The sequence below is a fragment of the Antechinus flavipes genome, chromosome 2, assembly GCF_016432865.1.
Source record: "Antechinus flavipes isolate AdamAnt ecotype Samford, QLD, Australia chromosome 2, AdamAnt_v2, whole genome shotgun sequence".
NCBI lineage: Eukaryota > Metazoa > Chordata > Mammalia > Dasyuromorphia > Dasyuridae > Antechinus > Antechinus flavipes.
This window is the reverse complement of record NC_067399.1, coordinates 637,474,746-637,500,238: the sequence shown is the minus strand read 5'-3', so window position 1 is coordinate 637,500,238 and position 25,493 is coordinate 637,474,746. Positions and strand designations below refer to the sequence as shown.

Below are 25,493 nucleotides of genomic sequence, written 5' to 3'. Positions count from 1 at the left end.
TTAGTATTTGATAAACCCAAAGACTTCAGCTTCTGGGATAAGAAATCACTATTTGAGAAAATTGCAGAGAACACTGGAAAATAATGTCAAAAAGATCAGCACAGACCTCATCTCACATACCATACCAAAAAAAGATCAAAATGGGATATGTGATTTAGGTGTATAGCTGTAAAGGATATAGGTGTAAAGGAATATTATAAGCAAATTAAGAGAGCAAGGAATAGTTTACCTATCAGTTCTTTGGAGAAGGGTGGAATTTATGGCCAAAGAAAAACTAGAGAACATTATGAAATGCGAATTTTAATTATGTTAAATTAAAAAGATTTTGTACTTTTATAAACAAAACAAAACAAACAAAAGCAATGTAACTAAGATTAGAAGGGAAGCAGAAAGCTGGGAAAAACTTTTACAGCTGGTGCTGCTGATAAAGGTCTCATTTCTAAAACATATAGAGAATTGACTCAAATTTATAAGAATCCAAGCCATCCCCTAATTGAAAAATGGTCAAAGGATATGAATAGACAATTTTCAGATGAAGAAATTAAGAACATCCAAAGTTATATGAAAAAATGCTCTAAATCACTATTAACTAAAGAAATGAAAAATTAAACTAAGCACCACCTCTGACATCTCTCAGATTGGCTAAGATGACAGGAAAAAACAATGACAAATGTTGGAGGGAATGTGGGAAAACTGATGCATTGTTGGTGGACCTGTGAATCCAACCATTCTGGAGAACAATTAGGAGTTATGGCCAAATGAATATAAAAGTGTGCATACTCTTTGACCCAGCAGTGTCACTACTGGGTCTATATCCCCCCAAAAAAATCATATAAGAGGGAAAAGGATCTGTGCAAAAAATGTCTGTAGTAGCTCTTTTTGTGGTGGCATGGAATTGGAAAATAAGTAGGTACCCACCAAATGGGAATGGTTGAATAAATTATGATATATGAAAGTAATGCAATATTATTATCTTATTTAAAAAATGAGCAAGCTGATTTTTAAAAGCTTTGAAAAATTTACATGAACTGATGCTGAGTAAAGCAAGCAGAACCAAGAAAACATTGTACACAGTTAACTGCAACATTGTGTAGTGATCAATTAAGATAGAATTAGTTCTTCTCAGTGGTTCAATGATCCAAGACAATCCCAATAAATTTTGGATGGAAAACACTATTCAAATCCAAAAGAGAGAGAGAACTATGGAGACTGAATATAGAACACCACATACTATTTTCACCTTTTTTTTCCCCTCATGTTTTTTTCCTTATGTTTTGATTTTTCTCTCCCAATACATATAGAAATATGTAAAAAATGAATGTGTATATACAACAAAAATGTTTTTATATGTAAGTGGGGAAAATAAAAATATTTTTTAAAAATGAAAGTAAAATTCTTGGATCATCAGATTTCTTGGGTTTCATATATTTTTAAAAATAAAGTTTAAATAGGCAGAAGATCACATCCCAGAGAGTATTATAACTATATTTCTGATCAGTTCTCCCATGAGACATGTACTTTTATTTGAACAATGCCATTTTCCAATGAATTTGAAAACCAAATTACTCAAAAGAAATCTGCACACGCTACTGAACTATTGAAAAAATAAGAAATCAACACATAATAACAGCCTTAAGTGATAATAAAACCAAACCTAAGTATTTAGAAATACTTCCAGGTTCCTTTGGAAGAAAATTAGATAATAGCTAGCTTTTATATTGTGCTTAAAAAATTACAAAGTACTTTACAAATATTAGCTTGTTTGTGAATTGAGCAGAACGAAGAGAACATTGTACACCAGTAATAGCAATACTGTACTGTGATCAACTGTGAATGAATTAACTATTCTTAGCAATACAACAATCCAAGACAATTCCAAAGGACTCATAATGAAAAATGCTATCTATCCACTTCCAGAGAAAGAACTATAGGAAATCTGAATATAGATTGAATCACACTATTTTCCACTTTCTGTAATTTTATGTGAATTTTTTTTTGTTGTTTTTTACTTTGGGTCTATGTTTTCTTTCACAACATGATTAGTTTATGTTTTATATGATTGAACATGTATAACCTATATCAAATTCTTTAATATTCCAGGGAGAAAGAGAGAAAATTTGGAATACAAAAAATTTTTAAAATCAGTGTTTAAAATTGTCTTTACATGTAACTAAAGAAGAAAGTAAAATATTACTTAAAAATCCTCACAACAACCCTAGGAAGTGGGTGTTATTGTTATTCCTACTTTATGGTTGAGGAAAGAAGTAGACAGTGGTTAAGTGACCTTTTCAGGATCACACAATTCATAAGTATCTGAGGCTAGACTAGAACTCAGATATTTCTGAATCCAGAGCCAGAGCTCTATCCACTTTGCCACTAAGATATTTAGCAAAAGATCCCTTTTGAGAAGCTCATAATCTAAGGGAGGAAACACCATGCAAACAATTTTGTATATATGTATATATAAAATAAGATATAAAATCTATAAAAGACAAACTGGACAATCTTAGCAGTAAAACAATAAAATTAAGGGAGACTAGGTTTCATTGAAATGGCTAAACAGCTTGAAATGCTAATGAAAGAATAACATTTTAGAATATTAGTACTTACGTAAAGGCACAATAAGCTACTTTTAATTCTGTAAGAAATTAAAAAAAAAAAATTTACCCTACCATCTTTCTCACTTTTGCTGTCCCATATGCCATAGATATATCACAAAGAATACTAAACCCAGTTCAGTTTTAACTCAAGCTACAAGTTAAATTTACAATTAGTCCAGTCTGAGATAGGCAAGATGTAGCCCCATACTGGATTCATATTGTACTATCTCTCTAAAAAAACCCACAATGTTTTAAATTTGCATCTAGGAAGCAGATAACCAGTATATATTCTATTTCACAAGTTTTAGACCAAATCATAGATCTGAGCTTGCCAAATCTCTACGAAAATTCCCAAAATTACCTTGTTCTATATCAAGGATCTATGACCCTGGGCTGACCAAGAAACTACAACTAGACAACCCAGACCTTCTCCCAAAGTCAAAAGTGACGGACTGCTTCTTTACCACTAAATCGAGAAGGTGTGATCATATGGGAAAATTTATTGCATGGGATAACTATGCAATTCATACAGGGTACAGACCAATATCTATCATATTCCAAACTAGAATTCAAGCATCTAGTTCTGGTCTGCTCACAATGCCATCAGCCCTGAAGAAGGCATGGTTCCCTCACTGCACAACAAATACATTAAAGTTCTAACATTCTACCTCCTTTAAGAGGTTAAGCTCTAAGACAGTACCTTTAAAACAGGAACAGAGCTAAGAGCCATGGCTCTAACAAAGATGCAGGAGTGATATCACTTAAACAAAGAAGAAGAAAAATTCACAATAAATAAGTTTAGCTTCTGACCACAACACTTGAACTGAAATTTCAACTCCTTTCTTCTCAATTGTGTTTTATTTTTCCAAATAAATGAAAAAAATAGTTTTCAACATTCATTTTTATAACATGCTATATTCTAATTTTTTCCCTCCCCCCCCCCTAAGATAATAAGCAATCTGATATAGGTTTATATATGTGCAATCTTTTAAAACATATTTCCACATCTGTCACTTTGTGTTAAAAAAAAAAAAAAGCAGATCAAAGGGGGAAAACATAAGAAAAAACAAACAAAAAACCAAAAAAGGTGAAAATATTATGCTTTGATCCACATTCTGTCTCTATTATTCTCTCTCTGGATGTGAATGGTATTTTACATCCAAGTCTATTGGAATTGTCTTGGATCACCACATTACTGAGAAGAGCTAAGTCTATCAAAGTTAATTATCACACAATATTTGTTACCGTGTATCATGTTCTCCTGGTTCTGCTCACTTCACTTTGCATCAGTTCATGTAACCATTTTCAGTCAATCAGTGAATAAACATTTATTTGTTGCTTACTATGTGACAGGCAAAATCTAAGTGCTAGACATACAAAAAGAAGCAAAAGATAGTCCCTGACCTCAAGGAGTTTACAAACTAATGGGAGACAATATGGAAACAAATGTACAAGAACTCTATATATAGGCTAAATAAGTAATAATGAACAGAAAGAAGGTACTAGAAGTTAAAGGAGTTGGGAAACAGTTCTCATAGAAGATGAGATTTTAATTGTGACTTAAAAGAAACCAAGGAAAGCAGTGGGTAGGGATGAGGAATAAGAACATTTTGGACATGGAAGAATGCCAGAGAAAATTCTCAGAGCTAAGATAGAGGGTCTTGTTCATGGAACAGCCAGGAGGCCAGGGTCACTGGATTGAAGAGTACATGGTAAGGAGTAAAGTATAAGAAGACTGGAAAGTGAAGAGGAAGATAGAGCATGAAGGGCTCTGAACACCAAGCAGAAGATTTTTGCATTTGATCCTGGAGGAGAGTCATGGTTGGACCCGTGCTTTAGAAAAAAAATCATTCTGATAGATGAACAGAAGATAGACTGAAGGGGGAAAAACTTGAGGTGCCAATAGGCTATTGTAATACTCTAAGCATGAGGTAGTGCAGCCTGAACCGAGTGGGGCTGTATGAGAAGAAAGGAGGGGGAGTATTGCAGAGGTGCATTTGATAGGCCGTGGTATAGCTTAGATATGAGGGAAGAGAGAAGGCAGGGTAAGAGACAGTGAAGGGTGGAGAATGACGCCTGAAGTACAAGACTAAGAGACGAACGGTGCTGCTCTTGACAAGAATAAAAAGTTAAGGGTGGGGAAGACATGGGTATGTTTGTAGACAGTAGAAAAGGAGTAGGGAGAGGGAAAGTGAAAATAAATGAGAGGAAGTCAGTCACAAGGGGGCAATCTGCTGAAGGAGATTGTCCCTTAAATGGGACAATGTGAAAGGGGACAGGGGTGACCTTTGTTAAGGGATCAGTCCGCCTCATCATGTGAGACAAGGATGAAGGAGGAGAGAGTGGCAGAAGGTACCTGAGTGACAAAAGATGAGGAAGAGGGGAGAAAAGGGGGATCATGGCGAATAGCTTCCACTTTTTTCTGTAAAATGTCAGGCAGATTTTCAGCTAAGAAGATGGAGGGAGGGGAAGTCATGGGAGATGTAAGCAGGGAAGAGCTGCTGTGGACTGTGGCTCAGTACCTGATAAAGAGAGTATGGTAGGATTGCCTAGCAGCAAGGAGGGCCCAGTTAAGGTTGTGTGACAAACTCGTAGTGGGCCCAGTCAGAACGGTTGCATGACTTTCTCCACCTTCATTCGGCTGATTCTGTGTCGGAGCAAACGCAGTAGAGCAAAGGCCTGATCCAAGGCTGAAGCTTGGTACAGTGCAATCAGCAAAATGATAAGAGGGCTAGCACCTCAAGAGAAGCGGTCAGTGTAGAGTTGATCTAGTTCGCCATGGGGTCACTAAAAGACTCATTTTAGGAATCACAGATTTTCTAAAATTATTTTTTAATCTGGGAGTAAAAATACCAAATCATCTGAGGATATATTCCGCATGAACAACTGGCAATCTATGAATTGAGTATATACAATCTTAAATGACAGCTAGAATCTATGAAATATTTTATTCCATATATGCATATTTGTAACATTAAAAGACTGGCAACATAGTATGATAAAAATGAAATCAGGAAAATTGCTTCTCTGGGGTACAAAAGCAAGCAGAGAAAAAAGTATCAGCTACTTGAGTGAACCTACCTCTTCCATAAGAGGCCTGTGCTTGCTGCTACTGCAGATGTTCCCAGGAAAGCTGCCATCATCAGTCGGCGCCTACTCTGAGTAAGCTGTGATGATCCATAGTACCGTCGGGAAACAACAGCCAGCCCTGCGGCAGCAGGGAAAAAACGAAGACAGAACATCCTGTGGATAAAAAGTAGAAATATCAAGTACTAATTCTGGGGGGTAATTTTCATTATCCTTCTCATCAGCACTTCCAATCCTCAAATGATACTCTAAGTAGTAATCATCAAAATAATTTGATGTTGGTTAAAAAGATCAGTGGAATAGATTAAATAAGGGTAAATAAAAAGAACTGAATAAAAAAAAAACACAGTATCTGATAACTTGATCATAAATGACTTCATGAAAAACTGTTTTGAACAAGAAGTTTTGGGAATACTATAAAGTGCTCAGCAGAAATTAGGTTTAAATCAACATTTTATATCATATACTACAATGAATTCAAAATGGGTAAATAATGGTGTTAAAAATCACACCATACAAAATATTAGAAAAGAACCATATCAGAGACTTTTTATACTATGTCTAAGAGAAAGTATTCTTAACCATAAGAGACAAAAAAATTAGATAATTTCTATTAAATTATTGATTAAAATTTTTAAAATCTATGTAAACAAAAACAATGCAACTTGAATAAGGAATGGAAGTTGTCAGTTGGAGGAAAAGTCTTTGCATCAAATATGTCTAATATTTAATCTAATAATTTAATAGTAATATTTAAGATCTAATAGTCAAGATATATATGGATCTAACTAAAAAATTATACCAAAGTCATTTCTTAATGAATAAATGGTTAATGAATAAACACTTATTAAAGAAGTACAACTATTATTACAGCATTTATTCCACCTCCCTGAAATATTAATAAAAATGCAAATCAAAACAGTTCTGGGGTTTTGCCTCATAATAAATCGGCAAAGATGACAAATAATGGACAAATAATGGAAATAGGATTGTGTTGGAAAGGCTACAGAAAGGTAAGCACAATGAAGTTGGTCCAATCCTTCTGGCATGGAAATCTGTAATAAATCTAAGAAAGTGATGAAAACATAATTATCTTCTTGCTCAATGATCCCACTGCTAGACATAAATATTAAGAAATCAAAGACAGAAACAAAAGTCTCAAATATACTAAAGCCTGTATTATGATACTTTTGATGGTATAAGATAGCAAGAAATAAGAAAATAGACAAAGACTGAGAAATGGCCAACACAAATTGTAGAAAATAGAATTTTACTGCACTGTAAGAAATAATACTGATGAAGAATTCATAGACATACGTAAAGATTTAAATGAACTGACACAAAGTAGCATAACCACACACACACACACAATGACTACAAAAACAAACAGAACAAAATCTCTACTGTTTTGTATTTGTGTGGAAAAGTGGCATGATATAGTGAAAAGAACACAGGTTTTGGAGTTGTAAGACTTAAAATCTTGACTTTGATACATATAGGAGAATCACTTTAATTTCTTAATCTGTTTAATGAAAGAATCAGATCAGATGGTCTTTTAAGGTCATTTCTAGCTCCACATCTACAAATGTATGATGACCAAATTTATCTATAAAAAGAAACTTTTAAAATGTGACTTTCTTCTTTTTTTGCAGAGTATTATAGATAGTACAGTATTAACTGTTCAAGGCTCAGCCAATGCACTGTTGGTTTGTTGAACTGATTTTTCCCCTCTTTCTTTTCTATTTCTTGTTACAAGTGACAGTTCTCTAGGTAGAGGGATGGTAAAAGAAATGAAAACTAAAATAAATTCTCCTAAACCCTAAGTTCTAAGATTCCTCAGATTCTATCAATCTCAAAGCATAAAGCAGCTGCTCCCTTCAAATAACTTACTATACTGGAGGCAATCATTTATGTCCAGAATCATACTAATCCTGAAGAGATCACAAAATAAAGTTTTTCTGCTCATTAAGCTTTTATTCTAGTTAAACAAGCTATAAAAGAAAAAATCTTAGAAAATCTAAATGCAAAATACGATTTTGTGGATAGTAAACAATGCCAAGAAATGATGACTGAAAAGTGAAGTTGGTAAGCAATATCCTAATGGAAGAGAAAACTTCATTTGAATCATTTTAGTTGGTTAACAAGCATTTATTAAGCATTTATTACAGGCCAGGCATTGTACTAAAGACTAGAGAGATACAAAGAAAGGCAAAAAAAAGTTCCTACCTCAAAAAGCTTGAGATCTAATAGTGAGGGTAGGGGGGAAAATATATATATCACTAGATATATATATTCAGGGAGGTAAATGCTTCCTAGAAAATGGTGTGAAAGTAAAAAACAAGACTGTTGATATATTGAATCTATGGGAAATAGGAGATTAGGTTTCCTTAACCATCAAAAACTATAATCATTTGTTAAAGATTGCTGAAAGACTTTTCCGCATACAAATTTTTATTACAAAACACTAATTCTGGTTAATATGGACTTTGCCTAACAACAGTTACCATGAAATAACCCATAAAATGCAGGAGAGAGAAGAGGCAATGGTGGACAGGACAGGATAGGAGGGGCAAAAAAGGGACAGGAGCAATCTGCCATCTCTAATGCCCCTTTCAACTGAGTGGTGAAATTGTATCCTGTAGGCCCAATGGTAGAATAGGGGTGGAAAGAAACTTGTCTGGGTTAGCACCATCTTATTTACACATAAGTTTAGCCAACTTTTCCATTTTTTTCTATTTCTTCATCACAGTTGAAAGATCAATCTAACACTTTTTGGAATGGATTAAGGAACACTTGTGAATACTTTTACAAATACTTTCAAAAATACTTTCCTCCTTTTGTAGTGTGAGAAATAGTACTCTTCTGAGCCCCCAAAAGGGGTGAATGAACAGAACACACCTCACAGGTATCAGAGGCAACAGTTTTGCCTCACAATTCCATTGTAACCCCGCCTCCTCTCCTCAGAGTTTCCATTGGATGAAACTCTTCATTCATCTCATATGTAATATGTCCCCCCTTCCTGTGAACTGGGGGAAGTTCCTGAATTATTAATGCATCACAAGTCAGGACCTCCTCTAGATGACATGTCTAGCTGATGACAACAAAAACTCTTGTTTTTCCTTATCTGCTTCCTTCAAAATCCTCTGTGTTTGAACTGCAAGCACTACTGCTGACCAAGATAGAATAGAGCACTGAGCTGACTCCTCCTCCAATTCCTTATCTTTACAGCCAAGTTACAGCATCTATGGAAACAGAATATTGTTCTTCCACCATTTCTCACAGCAGATATAAAGAATCAAGGATTCCTTAGCACCAAACTTGAAGCCAATATCAGGTGTGAACATTAACCCAAGAAGTTTATCTAACACTTTTATTTTCTTACTTATCATTGACTTTGAATGTTTTGGCTATTGCTTTGAATGTTAAGTCCAAAGGACTTAATACTATTCTTTGGAGGCATAATTACAATACAAAACTTGAGTTATAAAAGCAAATAATGGAAATATGCAATAAAAGCATCTGGAGCTCTTTACACTTAGAGTGAACAAGGTTAGAGAACTGCCCAGTAGGGTTCCAGCCACCCCACAATCCTGCATGCTTGGTGCCTCTCATTTTTTCCCCTATTGCTCAAAGCCATAATTGTGTATAGTTCTGAACAATCTGAAAGTTAGATGTACTAATGTTGAGGATTGCCTAAATCCTCAAACAGAAAACAAGATACAAAACAAAACAGAAAGAAGATACTCCCAGAGTAAGGCACTTACAACTTAGAGTAGTTCCCCATTTCTTACTGGATAAAATTCAAATGTTTTTTGGCTTACATTTTAAGGTCCTTTGTTATTTGGCCTTAGCATACTTTTCTAGACTTATCTCCCCAAAGTTATATTATAGGTCTCCTGTTTTTTATAATTATTATCAGTTCCATAGGACTTATCTGATTCGCCAGAGTGTGTGTGCATGCGTGTGTGTGTGTGTGTGTGTGTGTGTGTGTGTGTGTGTATTCAAGGCCTACTGTCTCTGCTGAACTTTTAGCTCCACATCACCAATTGCCTATTTAACATTACAAACTAGATTCTCTGAAGATATATTAAACTCAACAGATCCAAAACTGAACTCATTATTTTCCCTACCCAAATCTTCCCCTTTCCCTCTTCTAAATTTAACTAATTTCACTAAAGGCATCTCCATCCTTCCAGCCTTTCATAGGAGAGACACTATAAAGGAGAATCAAGAAAGCTCAGCAACACATTGAATATGGGGAGCAAGGAGTAGAGTCCAAAGAAAAGTCAAGAGTTGAAAATACCTAATTTTTGACCCCAGGTAATTGGGAAGATGGTATTGCCCTCAACAGTAACGGGGAAGTTAGGAAGATAGAAGGATTTGAGGGTAAAGTGAAAGCAAATATAACTTAAGTAACACTAAATAGCACTAAAATATACAATGGGGTTAGAGCCAAATGGCAGAAGAGAGGCAGCAACCTATTTGAACTTTTCCCAACATTCCCCTCAGAACATTTTTAAGATAACACCTCTAGTCAAATTTTTTGGTGGCAGTCATTACAAAATTGGGGCGAGACATTTTTCATGCCCAAGACAACTTAATAGAGAGGTTTGTGGCATCAGAGTCAGGACTGGCCTGGAGTCTCCATGAAAGCAGCAGCAGCAGCTTTGGGAGCTCTCAGCCCAGAGACAGTAAAGAGGTCAACTAGCCAATAAGAAAGCAATTGCAGGGATCTCTCTCTGGCCCTGGGTGCAGTTGGAGCTAACAACTCTATTGCCCATTTACCGTTCTGGGAAACAATTCCAGGGCAGAGAAAAGTATCTGTGTCCACAACAAGGAAATAAGGGTCACAGTTCCAAAGCAAAGAGGGGTACCAGCACTTATGATGGCAGGACAGGGATCCTTCTTGGATAAAAGACCAGAGCACAGACCAAGAAAGCAGGGAAAACATCTTTCCTTGTCTCAACATCACCTTGTAAGCACAGAAAATTGGCAAATTCCCAGAATTAGCTCTGAAAACACCAGCACAAAAAAGTCTAAAGCTTGAAACAGTCTTTTGTCCTCCAGATGAAAAAAAAAAAAAAAACACCTTTAACATAAAATTTAAAATTAAATGGGAAAATGAGCAAATAATAACAACAACAAAAATAAGAACTTGACTATAAAAAGCTACTATGGTAACAGGGAAGAAAAGATACAAATTCAGAAGAAAACAATGTGAAAACAGATACAACTAAAGATGCAAAAAAAAAAAAGTGTGTTGGGTACAAGCTAAATAAGAATTTTTGAGAGTTTAAACATAAGAGTGATAGAGGAAAACAAAGGGGAAAACTAAAAGTGATGCAAGAAAATCATGAAAAGAGAATTAAGAGCTTGATAAAAGAAGCACAAAAATGTTCTAAAGAAAGTAACACCTTAAGAAAAAGAATTGACCTAATGGTAAAAGAGATACAAAAATTCACTGAAGACTTCTTAAAAAACAGAATTACCCAAATGAAAAAAGAGGTACAAAATCTCAGTGTAGAAAATAATTCCTTAAAAATTAGAATTGGGCAAGTGGAAGTGAATGACTTCATGAAATAACAAAAAACAATAAAATAAAATTAAAAGAATGAAAAAAATAGAAGAAAATGTGAAATATTTCATTGGAAAAACAAATTACTTAGAAAATAGACTGAGGAGAGGTAACCTAAGAATTACTAGATTACACAAAAGTCAATATCCAAAAACAAACAAAAACCACAAAACAATAACAGACATCATCTATCAAGAAACTGTCAAGGAAAACTGTTCCAATTTCTTAGAAATGAAAGGTAAAATAAAAATGTAAAGAATCCATCATTTATCTTCTGAGATCTCAAAGTGAAAACTCCCAGGAATATCAGCAATAAATTCCAGAGTTCCTATGTCAAGGAGAAAATGTTGTAAGCAATCAGCAAGAAACAATTCCAAATATCATGGAGCCATAATAAGGATCATAAAAGATTTAGTAGCTTCCATATTAAAGGAGCAAAGCGCTTACAATGTGACAGTATAGCATTAGAATCAAGATTCATCTACTTAGCAAAACTGTATATAATCTTTCAGGAGAAATCACTGATGTTTAATATAATTGAGGACTTTCAATCATTTCTGATGAAAATACCAGTGCTGAATGAAAAATGTCACATTCAAAGAAAAGGTACAAGAGTAGCATAAAAAGGTCAACATGAAAGAATAATCATAAGGGATTCAATATATGGGAAGATGATAAATGTAATTCTTAAGATTTTTTTAAAATCACTTTTAGGGTAGTAAGAAGGAATTGATCTAGATAGAGGTCAGGGGTGTGATTCATATATGTTGGGATGATAAAAAAAAAAAAGAGGTGAGAAAGATGCATTGGGAGAAAGGTGAAAGGAGAGGGAGAAAGTGGAAAATTTTCTCATATAAAAGAGGCAAGCAAGAAAAAGATTTTACAGTAGAGGTGAAAATGGGAGGTAGTGGTGGTAGGTAATACTTGAACTTCATTCTTATCATATTGGCTCAAAGAAGAAAGAATATACATATATACTCAGTTAAAAATTTAACTTACCCAACAGGGAAATAGAAGAGGCAGGAAATAAGAGAAAGGAAGGGGAATGATTAAAAGGTAGATTAAAAAAGGCAATGGTCAGAAGTAAAACAGACTTTGGAAAAGGGACAAGATAAAAGGAGAGAAAGAAGAAAAAAAAAAGAAAATGGTATGGAGGGGAACACACAGCTAGTAATCATATTATGAATATGAAGGGGAAGAGCTCATCCATAAAACCAAAGTGTATAATAAAATGGATTAGAAACTAGTTTTTTTTGCATGTGTTTAGTTATTTTTATGACCCCTTTTGAGGTTTCTTTGGCAAAGATATTAAAGTCGCTTTCCATTTCTTTCTCCAGGTCATTTTACAAAGAAGGAAACCAAGGCAGAAAGAATTAAATGACTTTCCCAGGGACACATACTGAAGTGAAAGCTCAACTTAAGTCTTCTTGACTCCAGGCCTTGTACTCTATCATAATACAGTAATACCTAGTTGTTCCACAATAGAAACTAGAATCCAATAATATGTTGCTTAAGAGATATATTTGAAACAGAAACATATACACAGATTTAAAATAAGGAATTACCGAAGAATCCATTATGCTTCAGCTGAAGTTTAATCCTAAACTCTGACAAAGCAAAACTAAGAAAACCATAGCCAAAAAATATAAACAAATTTGTTTACAAGTTTCTCGGACAAAGACCTTATATAGGAAATAGAATTTATAAAACTAAGAAACATTCCCCACATGATAAATGGTCAAAGGATATGAACAGGCAGTTTTCAGAAGAAACCAAAGTTATCCATAGCTATGTGATAAATGCTCTAAATCACTAAAAATGAGAGAAATACAAATCAAAAGAACTCTGAATTACTACGACCTCATACTTATCAGAAATGACAAGCTAGAGAATGAGTGAAAATAGGTAGACTAATGAACTATTAGTGGAGTTATGAACTAGAACAACTATTTTGGAGAACAATTTGGAACTATGCCTAAAGGGCTAATAAACTAGTAAACATGCCCTTAGACTCAGAACTACCACTCCTAGGTTTATATCCCAAAGGGATCAAAAAAAAAAAAAGACCTATATTTACAAACATATTTATAGCAGTTTTGTGGCGGTCAAAGAAATTGAAAATTGAGGAGATGGTTCATCATTTGCTGGTGCAATAACCCTTCACATCCCTTCCCCCATTAAAATCACTGCTATCCACTCCCTACTGACCTTAACTTCAAGATCACAACTTTCCTTGGACTCTAGAATGCAGCTGATCAAAACATCTGCTATTTGATTTCCCATGGAAAACCTTAGCTGAGGTGGCAGGTAAACCTCTTTTACTGAGAAAAACCTGCAGTTAATGATTAATGTGCATGCCCTTTAACCAATCATAGAGTTTTCCACTTTGGGTATTAACCAATCATAAAATTGTATTGCTTCATTCCATTTTTAGTGTGCTTCAATCAGCATAAATACCAACACCCTCAAGCAATAGTAGTTCTTGACTGTGAGGAAGTCTTAGGTCTATTTAATTAGAAATTCCTGGACTCCTTAGTAAATTGATTAATCATGCTTAGAGCTCTCAGTGACTTTTGTTGTTGCCTAGAATGTTCTAGCTCATAGAAAAGAAAGACTTTGGAACTCAAAGTAAAAAAAAAGATAACTTTCTTTTACAATTGGAGTTAAGTGACTTGTCCAGGAAGTATTAAATGTCCTGAGGTTGGATTTGAACTCAGATTCTCTTGACTCCAGGACCAGTATTCTATTCACTGTACTAGAATCTATTTGCCCCTCCCCACCAAAAGATCATTTTCTTGAAAGAGACAACAGACAAGTTGTCTACAAGAATGGTCAATGTCCCACTCTGCTCTGGTTCAAAGATATCTACAGTACTGGGTTCAATTATGGCATGACATTTTAGGAAGGCCATTAAATAAGCCAAAGTGTCTAATACAAGGCAGCTAGAATGATAATGGATCTCAAATTCATGCCATGCAAAGATCAGCCGATGGAAAAGGAACTTATAGCCAGGAGAAAAATGGGAATATGAAGTGTCTGAAGGATGTAGAAAAGGTTTATACTTCCCAGAATTACAAAATTTCAAATTTGGAAGAAACCTCAAGAGGTGGTTTAACACTACTTAAAAGAAAAAAAAATTATTCTAAAACATACACAAGTCAATCATTTTGTCAACAAGTATTTATTACGTGCTTACCATGTTCTAGGCACAGTACCAAATACTGGGGATACATGAGAAAACATGCCAAAGAATGGTACATGCAAGACTGTACAAACAGTGTAAATTGAAGATAATCCTAGAGGAAAGCACTATGGGGAGAGGGTGGGGTGAGAAAGGAATAGGGAAAAGAACCAGAAAGAAAAGAACCTCAAAAAGGAGGTAGAATCTGAGCAGAGTTTTGAAGGCAAGGAAACAAGCTCAGTCAGGGCAAAAGCATAGGACTGGTAGATGGCAGGTCTGATGCAAGAACAGCCAGAAGGCCAATAATATGGAGAGAAGGAAAATGTAAACACATTTCTACCTATAGTTCTTACTTTTGCAATCAAACAGGACCTGCCTGACTCTTTCACCTTCAATCCTTCAACCATCTGCAATGAGTTACCATGTCCTTCCCAAGTCTTTACTTCCTTACTTGAACATCCTTAGTTCCTTCAACCTACCGATGTGTGACATGATACCAGAGACCCTCCTCCAAACAACACCCACTTGAGCTTCTGAAATTTTTTCCACTTCCAACTCCTTTTCACCTGAGAAATTTTTAATAATGAAGTATAGACATCAGACATTTCCTGGTAATAAATCATAATTCACAATCCCTGCATTCAGTTAAGAGTCACTATATGGGATCATGACCCACAGTTTAAGAAACAGAAAGATAAATGATCTCCAAGATTCATTCCACCTATAACAATTTATTTCACAGTAGTTAGAATGTAAATATGCTCAAGCCTTTGGGAGGAAGAGGATCAAAGTATAACTTTACTAGACATTTATTAGCTATGATCGAGTCACTCCACCTCCCTCTATCTTAGTTTTCTCTTCTCTAAAATGGAAGTGATGACTAAAACACTTACCTCATGAGGCTGTTTTGATGATCAAATAGATTATAGAAGTAAACTGCCTCGTAAAACTTTAAAGTTTCATATAGAATAATAACATTATTATTGACATTCATATTATTGTTTGCTGAACTACAAATGTAGATATCAGAAGGAGTCACTATAAACCACTGAAAAGCAACAAAACAGTAGAATCTAACCACATGAATACAATTAAAACTATATATGCAATTTATTTCCATAAACTGCCTCAAAATTTAAATTTCTACAATGTAGAGGCTAGGGGAAAAATGATAGACCACTTTAAAAAACACTTTATGATTTGCCAAAGGATAGTGCATATAAAATCTCATTTGACATTTAGAATCACTTTACAAGATATTAACTTTGTTTTCTAATTAAAGAAACTTAGGCTAAATGAGTTAAATGGAATGTTCAAAGTTAAGTATTATGTGGCAGAGATTGTTAGGAATTCAGGTTTTCTGACTTCAAATCAACACAATTTTCCCCTATATAATGCTACCTCAGGATGACTTATCAAGGCACACTGCCAATTAATGATTGGCATTTGTAATCTTCTCTCTAAAATATATTGTTCTCTGTTTCAGTTTCCTTGGGGTCCTTGGGAGCAGCCTTTCTTTCAGTTCAGTAACCACCACAAGTGCAGCCAGGGATTAAAGTCCAAATCCTTTTTGTCTCTGTCCAAGTCTTGTCTCTTTTCCTGGGGCCCAGCTAGCTTTCTTAGAGGCCTATCTCTCTCCTTGGTTCCGAGAGCTTAAGCTCCTGTCTCCTTCTCTGCCCTCTGAATCTCTCTGAATCTAAAGGTTTGTGCTTCAGCCTCCAGCCACCACAAAGGTGGAAGATGGAATGAATCTCTCAGTCTTTGAGAACGTCTAGTGAGCTTGTCTTTTTGGCCCTGAGAGCTTCTCCCTTCTATGCTCCACACTGAGTATTTACCAATCATTATATGACTAGGAAGCCATTATTTGTTGTAGGATTAAATCAATGCTAAACTAAATTTAACCATTGTCTTCTCAATTCCACTTAGTACCTTGTTTCAACTTCTGGCCATAACATCTCCTTATAGGATTAAATCAATCATAGTGAACCATGCTAAATTAGCTAACTATTGTCTCTATTAATTCCACTGACTTAGTACCTTGTAAGAATCCTTTGTTTCAAGTTCAGAGTTCTGGCCCATAACAGGCATTATTGACAGAATGAGAGTGTTCACATCTTAGAAACCAAGTTTTGACTGAGAGTATTTCCCATTAGTAGAAACATGGGTTCCATGATTTAGGAAAGGACATAGACTTTTTTTTTAAAGCCATAAATACCTTCTATTATTATAAAAAGACTACTTAAAGGAGTAAGATTCATTATATATCATTTGTACACTTGAAAAAACACTACAAAATTGTTTCTTTAGATGGATACACTATTCTAAAACGGGTCAAGAGAACTTCATTCTTCTACCTCCTGACTCTCAGGACATTTCTTCACAAGAACCCCTCATTATCTTTCTCATCCACACGTTAAATCTTTTGACGATGAATCAATCACACCTATACTGCTTCCAATGCTACCCCAAAGCAAGATGAAACAGATGAAATTTCCACAAACCTTAAAATTCTCATTCTGCTCTTCTATCTAGATTAAAAGTTACATTCTGCTTTGATCCTGGGCAGTACTGAGAAACAGCTGTTGCAAAGCACATTTATGATTCCCAATCACAAACATAGCACATTAAAGGAGCAAAACTCTCTTAAAACATTAGCAACAGCTAATGCACTGGGTCATGACCTTCATATTCTGTCTGGTGCCTATAAGTAAAATTGAGGGAGCGAAAACAAAAGGACTAATCTTTGAACTTTAGGAACTGTCTAGTCTCTTGGCTCAGATCTCTCATGTGGTTGTGTAAAGTAATAAATTACCATGGATGCCTATCACAGGACAGATACAGTGAAATTAAGCACACTAATTTCACTGAAAAGGGATCACAAGAAAAGATAAGAATAATATGACCAGAACACAACATAGATCCATAAGTTGTCATTCTTGTGAAATAGATGGAGAAATGTAGGTTAATTGATTAGGTAATTTAGGTAATGACTACTCAAAAAGTAGTTATTAATGATTCAGTGTCATCTTGGAAGGAAATTTCTAAAGAAGTGCCCCAACTATTAGCCTTAAGCTATTTCACATTTTTATCAGACTTTAATAAAGGTATAAATAACATCCTTATCAAATTTGCATTTGGAACAAATTGGGAAGAATTCTATTAACACAGTGGATGTAAAAGAAATTTAATTCAACAAAGATAAATGTAATATCCAATATTTGGATTAAAAAATTGATTTCCCAAATACAAGGAGGAATAAATAGCTGTTTGTCTGAAAAAATATCTATAGAGATTTTAGTGAACTCAATGAGTTAATGGTGTGCTATAATGGTCCAAAAAAACTAATGAAATCTTTGATTCTGTTGAGAGGCTTAATTATCAGGAATAAAGAGGTGGTAGTCCTGTTGTATTCTATGTGATCAAAGGGCATCTCTATACAGAAAAGCCAGTGTTTAATGCTGGGTTCCACATTTCAGGAAGAATACTGATACATTCCTACAGCAGTCAGTTGGAATGATAAAGTGTGGTGTTCTCTTCTTTTATATAATATATAAATATATAAACATATATATATGTATATATAATATATGATGCTTCTCTCTAGGAGCAGGTTTCTTGGGGAGGTTTTGTGGAGGCAGCCTTAGTTTCAGTTCAAAGTAATAATCACTTCAAATGCAGCCAGGAGTTAAAATCCAGTCCTTCATTGTGTCCTTCAAAGTCTTGAGCTTCAGCCCTTAGCTCCCTCCGAATGTCTCCAACCAGCACAAAGGTGGAATATGGAATGAATCTGTCTCTGCCTCCGAGAGTGGGCTTCTGTCCCTGGCCCTGAGAGCTTCTTGCTTATATGCTGTACACTGAGTACACACCAATCATTATATCACTGAGAAATCATTATTTGTTGTAGGATTAAATCAATTCTAAACTAGATTTAAACACTGTCTCCTCAATTCCACTTAGTACCTTGTTTCAAGTTCTGGCCCATAACATCTCCTTGTAGGATCAGATCAATCATACTGAATCATGCTAAATTAGATAATTATTGTCTCTATCAATTCTAATGACTTAACACTTTGTAAGGATTCCAACAGTAAAGGGAGACCAATAGTCAAATATGTAATAGTTAACAAACAAAGCATCTACTATGGGATAAGCGTTGTGCTAAGTAAGTGCTGGGGATACAAATTTGGAAAAATAAAGTTTTAATGGAGTTTACAAGAGCATGCTCCAAAGGGAGAAGACAAAACACAAAAGGAAATGGTGAAAGGGCTAGCCTGGGAAAGTACTTTGCAAGAGGACAAGGTGGAAAAGTCTGAAAAGTTCCAGATTAGTACAGCTAGGTGAGAAATAGGATCTTCTGGATGAATGTCTCCTTAAATGGAAGTATAGCGTTTACGGCATCAACTTCCAATCAGAGAGGCAGAAGGTAGTGATGATGTAAAATATTAAGGCTAGCTAATGAGATCTTACAAAATGATGAAGTTATCTCACTAATGAGCTTCCTGGAGCACAAGGGGTGAAGGGGAAATCAGAGAAGTCCTGGGAATGCTACAGCTAAGTGAAAAATGAAAAATTTATTTAATAGCCACTCACTTGTTACAAGATCTTAATCTCGGGTTACTGCTACCATCTGCCTCCTTTTTGTCCCCTCACATAGTTTTGAATGGAACTGGAGGAAATCATATTATCATGCTGACCTGATATAGTATAAAATCATGTTATCCAACTTGGACTGAACCTTTACTACAAAAAGGCAATCTTTTTATTCTTCTCTAATTCAGTACCCACAAAAGCTTGTCTAGTCCTTGATTTCTCTCCTTAAGGCACCTATACCTCCTCCCTCCCTTTTGTCTCTTTCCACCAAAGACCTTGTCTCTTATTTTACTGACAAAATGGAGACTATTCTACACGAATTTCTTCTTTCATTCTCTTCATCTCAAATCCCTTTGATATCATCCCTTGTTCCCCCAGTATTCCTCCTTGCCAAGGCCAACTTTCTACATGTACTCTTGGTCCCTTCTCTTATCTTGCAGTTTGCAAACTCAATCATTCTCCCTCTCCCTCTCTAATCTTCACCCTCTCCCACTACTGGTTCTTGCTCTGTTGTCTTCAAGTATGTCCAAGTCTTCCCCATCTTTAAGAAAAATTAAAAAAAAAAAACCCACACCCACAACATTCACGAGTTTACTATTCCTCCCAATTATGGTTCTACAGCTCTCCTGCCTTTCTCAGCCAAAATTCTTGAAAAAGCTCTCTCCTTACTCCCTTTTCACTCACTCCTCAGCCCTTCCAAGTATGGCCTCTGACTCTTGGCTGATATTTACCACTGCTAATAACTCTTTGCTCTTAGATAATCTTTCCTCTCTAGGCTTTCATGACAGGACTCCCTGTGGTTCTCCTCCTTCACATCTGATCACTCCTTCCCATTCCCTTTGCCAGTTCAGAACATACTTCACCACAACTGTGGATGTTAACAGAGGCTCTGTTTTAGGCCTCCTACACTTCTCTCTGACCCATTACCTTCTACTGATTTTTATCAGCTCTATGCTGATGACTTCCAGATACAGATATCCTGCTCTAGCATCTCCCACTAAGCTTTGATTGTTGTCATCATTTGTTGGGGGAGCTGCTGAGGGGTGCAATGGAGTCAGAGTCAGAAAGACTCCTCTTCCTGAATTCAAACCCAGCTTCAGACACTAGCTGGGCCAGCCTAGGGACTGTTACTTAATCCTGTGTGCCTGTTAAGATATTCTGAAATCGATATCCCACAGCCCTCTCCAATCCAACATATCCAAGAAGAGTTCATGGTATTCTCCCCAACCTTTCCTTTCTCCAACCTTCTCTCTTTCTGTCAAAGGCACTACCATTCTTGCAGGCTCTCACATTCATAATCCGGTGTGCTATCCTCCACACCCCCTCCTCCCTCACCACACACATCCCATTAGCTGCCAGGTGCTCCATTTCTCCACAACACCTTTCACAGTCATCCCCTTTTCTCTACTTACAGTTATTATCTATACATCACTCATCTAGATTACTGCCAGTCTCCTCAGATTTCTCTGCCAGCTTCAGCAGTCAGTTCCCCACAACAGCCAAAGCCACTATCCTTAGACACAGCCCCTACCATTTCACTCCCCTACTCAACAAACTCCGGTAACTTTCGGACCATATCTTATCAAATATAAACTCCTCTGTTTAATTTTAAAGACAGTCCCAACCTCACTCCTACCTAGTTTACAATTTCACTGTACATGACTCTACCTCCTGCGTTGGAAACAGCAGAAGTGGCCTTTTCTCTGTGTCTCAATCCTGACATTTCTAACCCTTCTTCCTTCATGTCTCCTGCTTTACCTCTGCCTCAAGGAACTTCCCTCTTCCTTCAAGATACAGCTCAAGCACCACCTACAAATAATGCCTCTGCCTACCTTACATTGCACTATTGTGTACTTGTACCCTTCATTTTTATTCAATGTATTGTTCAACAAGTCCAGTTGCATCCCCACCAGAGTTAGCTCTTTGAGAGCAGAGATTGTGTTCTTCATTTTTATTTATAGCCTCAGGGTCTAGCATAGTAAGTACTAAATAAATATATGCAGATCCACTGACAAGGGAACAGAAGAAATCAGGAGATATGACAGCTGTCTTCAAATATCTGAAATCACATTGAAGAGGGTTCTAGTTGGCATTAAGTCTCAGAACTAAGAACAATGGGTGTAAATTATAAAGAAGCAAATTTATGATTAATGGCAAGAAGTACTTTCCACTCCCCCCTGAAAGTAATATGTTCCTTAGAGGTAACTGATTCTCCTCTACAGGAGTTTTCCCAAAGAGGCCTGTCTGTTGTACCTTGTAAAGAATTGTGTTTCAGAACAAGATGGGAAAGTCACCATGGCCCTTCCAAATCTGGCATTCTGTAATTCTGAGATCTTGAAAAAAGCTAAAACCTTGAAATGTGAATTATTTTCAATAAATGACATTTGAAACAGTTGAGTTTCAATTCCCACTCAATCAATTCCCACTATTATCTGTTATTTTCTGTCCTTCCTTCCTTTCTTCTTTTCCGCCTTTGATTTGCTATCACATGCATCATCTTTCAGCCTTTTTCAGGGCTAACGGGATTTCTGATACTCTTCTTTATTATTAGCCTTTCCCACTCACAATTCAATAATTACTTTATAAGAGTGTCCAAGTTATCTGTCAATCAGAATGTCCTTCAAGAGCATATTTGTATTCTTTAGTTGTTCTGGAAATAAGTATTCAAGACTATTCATTTTTACAAAAAATAATTTCAATAACATTTTTCTTTATGTGATTTGAATTCTGTATACCTTAGGAAGAAAATTTTGATATATCTGACCAAAATAAAAACATCTAGATTAAAACAACAGATTAATTTAGGGGGTAGGAAATCTAATATATTAAAATTTCTTTTTATGGATAATATATTTTATTTTTTAAAAAATCTCCACATTTATCATGTTGCACAAGAAAAATTAGGTCAAAAAGGAAAAAAAAAGCAATCAAAAACAGTAACAACAAAAAAGGGTGAAAAAACTATGTTGTGATTCACATTCAGTCCTCATAGTCCTTTTTCTGGATGCAGATGGCTTTTCATCACAAGTCTATTGGAATTGGCCTGAATCACCTTATTGTTGAAAAAAGCCATGTTCATCAGAGTTGATCATCAAATAATCTTCTCATTGCTGGGTACTATGTTCTTCTGGTTCTATACATTTCACTTAGCATAAGTACATGTAAGTCTATGTAGGCCTTCCTTAAATCATCCTGCTGATGGTTTCTTATAGAACAATAACATTATATTCACATACCATAATTTGTTCAGCCATTACCCAGCTGATGGGCATTCACTCAGTAAAATTTCTTTATAAACATGTTTCTAACAAGCCCCTGGATTTATGGGCAACAAGTTTACAAAAACAAATTTTTTCCTTTTCTTTTTTTTTAATTTAAGCTTTTTATTTTCAAAATATATACATGGATAATTTTTGACATTCACCCCTAATTTTTTTCCCTACCTTCCCCAACCCCTCCACCAATCAGCAAGGGAGTCAATATATGTTGAACATGTGCAATTCCTTTATACATATATTTCCACAAATATCATGCTGCTCCAGAAAAATCAGATCAAAAAGGGAAAAAAATGAGAAAGAAAACAAAATGCAAGCAAATAACAACAAAAAGAGGGAAAATACTGTTATGGTCCATACTCAGTTCTCATAGTCTTTTTTCTGGGTGCAGATGGCTTTCTTCACCACAAGACCATTGGAACTAGTCTGAATCACTCATTGTTGATGAAAACCATGTCCATCAGTATTGATCATCATGTATTCTTGCTATTGCCAGATATAATGATCTCTGGTTCTGCTCTTTTCACCTAGCATCAGTTTATGTAAGTCTCTCCAGGCCTTTCTGAAATCATTCTGCTGATCATTTCTTATAGAACAATAATATTCTATAGCATTAAAATACTATAACTTGTTCAGTCATTCTCCAACTCATGGACATCCACTCAGTTTCCAGAAAAACAATTTTTTAAGACACAAAAATGAAAAACTCAACATAACAGAGCCTAAAAAGACACATGAACTTTTCTAGCTTTACATTCAAGTTCCAATGCTGTAGTTGCTATTTTTATAGCAAAAGATTTGGGTTGTATTCTTTATCCTGTTAAGTAAGGAACTGCATTCTCTTGGGGAAATTAATAACTACAGAGATACTTTTTCCTTGGTATAACAGTCTTTTAGTAGTTTTTGGTGGGAAAACACAGAGCTTAGTCACACAATCATAGTTCTCTAAACTATGGCTTCTTAAACTTTTTCCACTCATGATCCTTTTTCTTTTTTCTTTTTTTTTTTTTTTTAATAACTTTTTATTGACAGAACCCATGTCAGGGTAATTTTTTACAGCATTATCCCTTGCACTCACTTCTGTTCTGATTTTTCCCCTCCCTCTCTCCACCCCCTCCCTCAGATGGCAAGCAGTCCTTTACATGTTAAATAGGTTACAGTATATCCTAGATACAATATATGTGTGTAGAACCAAACAGTTTTCTTGTTGCACAGGGAGAATTGGATTCAGAAGGTATAAATAACCCAGGAAGAAAAACAAAAATGCAAGCAGTTTATATTCATTTCCCAGTGTTCTTTCTTTGGGTGTAGTTGCTTCTGTCCATCCTTGATCAACTGAAACTGAATTAGCTCTCTTTATCGAAGAGATCCACTTCCATCAGAATACATCCTCAAACAGTATCGTTGTTGAGGTATATAATGATCTCCTGGTTCTGCTCATTTCACTTAGCATCAGTTCATGTAAGTCTTGCCAGTCCTCATGATCCCTTTTCACCAGAGAAATTTTTACATGACTCCTGGTATATAGGTATATAAAATAGCTATGCAAATCAAACATATGCTGATAACAAATCATAATTTCGTGACCTCTACATTCAGTTACAAGACCACATATGGGGTTGCAAACTACAGTTTAAGAAGCTGGATTTTAAACATTTTCTTTCATGGTCTCTCTCATAATGAAGCTATCAATTGCTTATTAGTATCAACTACAACCATACAGATAGCTACAGAAGATAAGCAACTTCATGATATAGTAATAAAAACCCATTATCTTTTTATTTAGCCCATTTAACAACAGGAAGGGAATGGAAGTTCTGAACATTAATTATTCTTTCAATACAATCATTATCTTAAAGATTTAGTTTAGTCAAAAGTTTCAAGAAGAAAAATATATCAAGAGGTTATCTAGAAACAGTGTAGTAGAGTTACTAAAGGAATATAACTCTAAACCTTTAAGCTTTCTATTAATGCAGTACAACTTTTGGAAGTAAAATTGAACTCAGTTTAAAGAAAAATGATCAAACATTTAGACAGATCTATCTCAACTGCTATTATGTATACCTACAAAAGTATATTTATAATCTATAGTAGCAGACTCTAGTATTAAAATCATCACATTTATATAATTGAATCAATTGTACTAAATTTTAAAGAAAATGTTTATTTACTATAGTAAAAGAAAGACGCAATAATATGGAACTATTAAAAAAACTGAAATTATAGAGGGTTCAGAAGGAATCTTCTTAACTTTTAACATAGAATTCAGTTTTCTTCATCTATAAAATAAATGCACTGAACTATATGCTCCTCTAAAATTCCATATAGCTTCAAATCCCAAGAACTAAGAAGAGCATGGCAAAGGTACAAGATTAATGAGGTTAACTAAAGAACCTATGAATCATTCAGATAGTCAATAAATACTTATGTTCCTACTGTGTGACAGGTGCTGTGCTAAGTTCTGGGGATACAAAGAAAACCAAAAGACAGATTCTCTCTTCAAGAAGCTCCCAGTCATAAGAAGTGGTAACACAGAGCCTGAGAGTGGAATACACCTAAGAAAGAGTTTATCTTATTTAAATGACAAGAAAAAGTAGCAGGAGAAAAGCATTATATATTAAAGAGATAATGTGTATGAGGAAATACAGAAGCCAGATGGGGGAAATATCATTAAGGTTGTTTTTCAATCACATCTGACTCTGCAATTCCATTTGGAGTTTTCTTGGTGAAGATACTGCTGTGCCCTTTCCAGCTCCATTTTGCAGATGAGGAAATTGAGGCAAATAGTGACTTGTCCAGGGTCACACAGCAAGTAAATGTCTGAGGCCAGATTTGAACTCTGGGGGAAGTCTAGTCCACTATAGTGAGGTTTGAAGAAAATGTTATGGTCAGATGAAAGAAACAAGAAATTTAGATAACAGACCACAAATCTGTCATGGAGACACCATGACAAGTAAAAGGATACCTGAACCATCCAGAAAAGGAAGAACTATACATCTCATTTCACTTCTGTTTTTTTTTTCCCCATAAGGACAATGAACTTCAGGTTGAAAAATACAAAACAAAAATTGTTCACTGCACACTAAATCCCTTTTTTAGAAATGGAAAAAGTTTGCCCAGCTCCCCTAAAGGAGTTCAAACTATCTAAGCCCAAAGGAATTACATCTCGGCTTACAGAAAGAGCT

The 25,493-nt window shown here is 35.3% G+C and overlaps 1 protein-coding gene across 1 annotated transcript in view; it reads right to left on the bottom strand.

Annotated features, from left to right (window-relative positions):
- MICU1 (mitochondrial calcium uptake 1) overlaps positions 1 to 25,493 on the bottom strand; it is a 234,430-nt gene that overhangs the window by 171,472 nt on the left and 37,465 nt on the right. Inside the window, exon 2 of the mRNA XM_051982176.1 lies at positions 5,682 to 5,843. Within this exon, the coding sequence (XP_051838136.1) occupies positions 5,682 to 5,842 (161 nt within the window). The 5' untranslated portion in view covers position 5,843. The remainder of the gene's footprint in view (positions 1 to 5,681; positions 5,844 to 25,493) is intronic.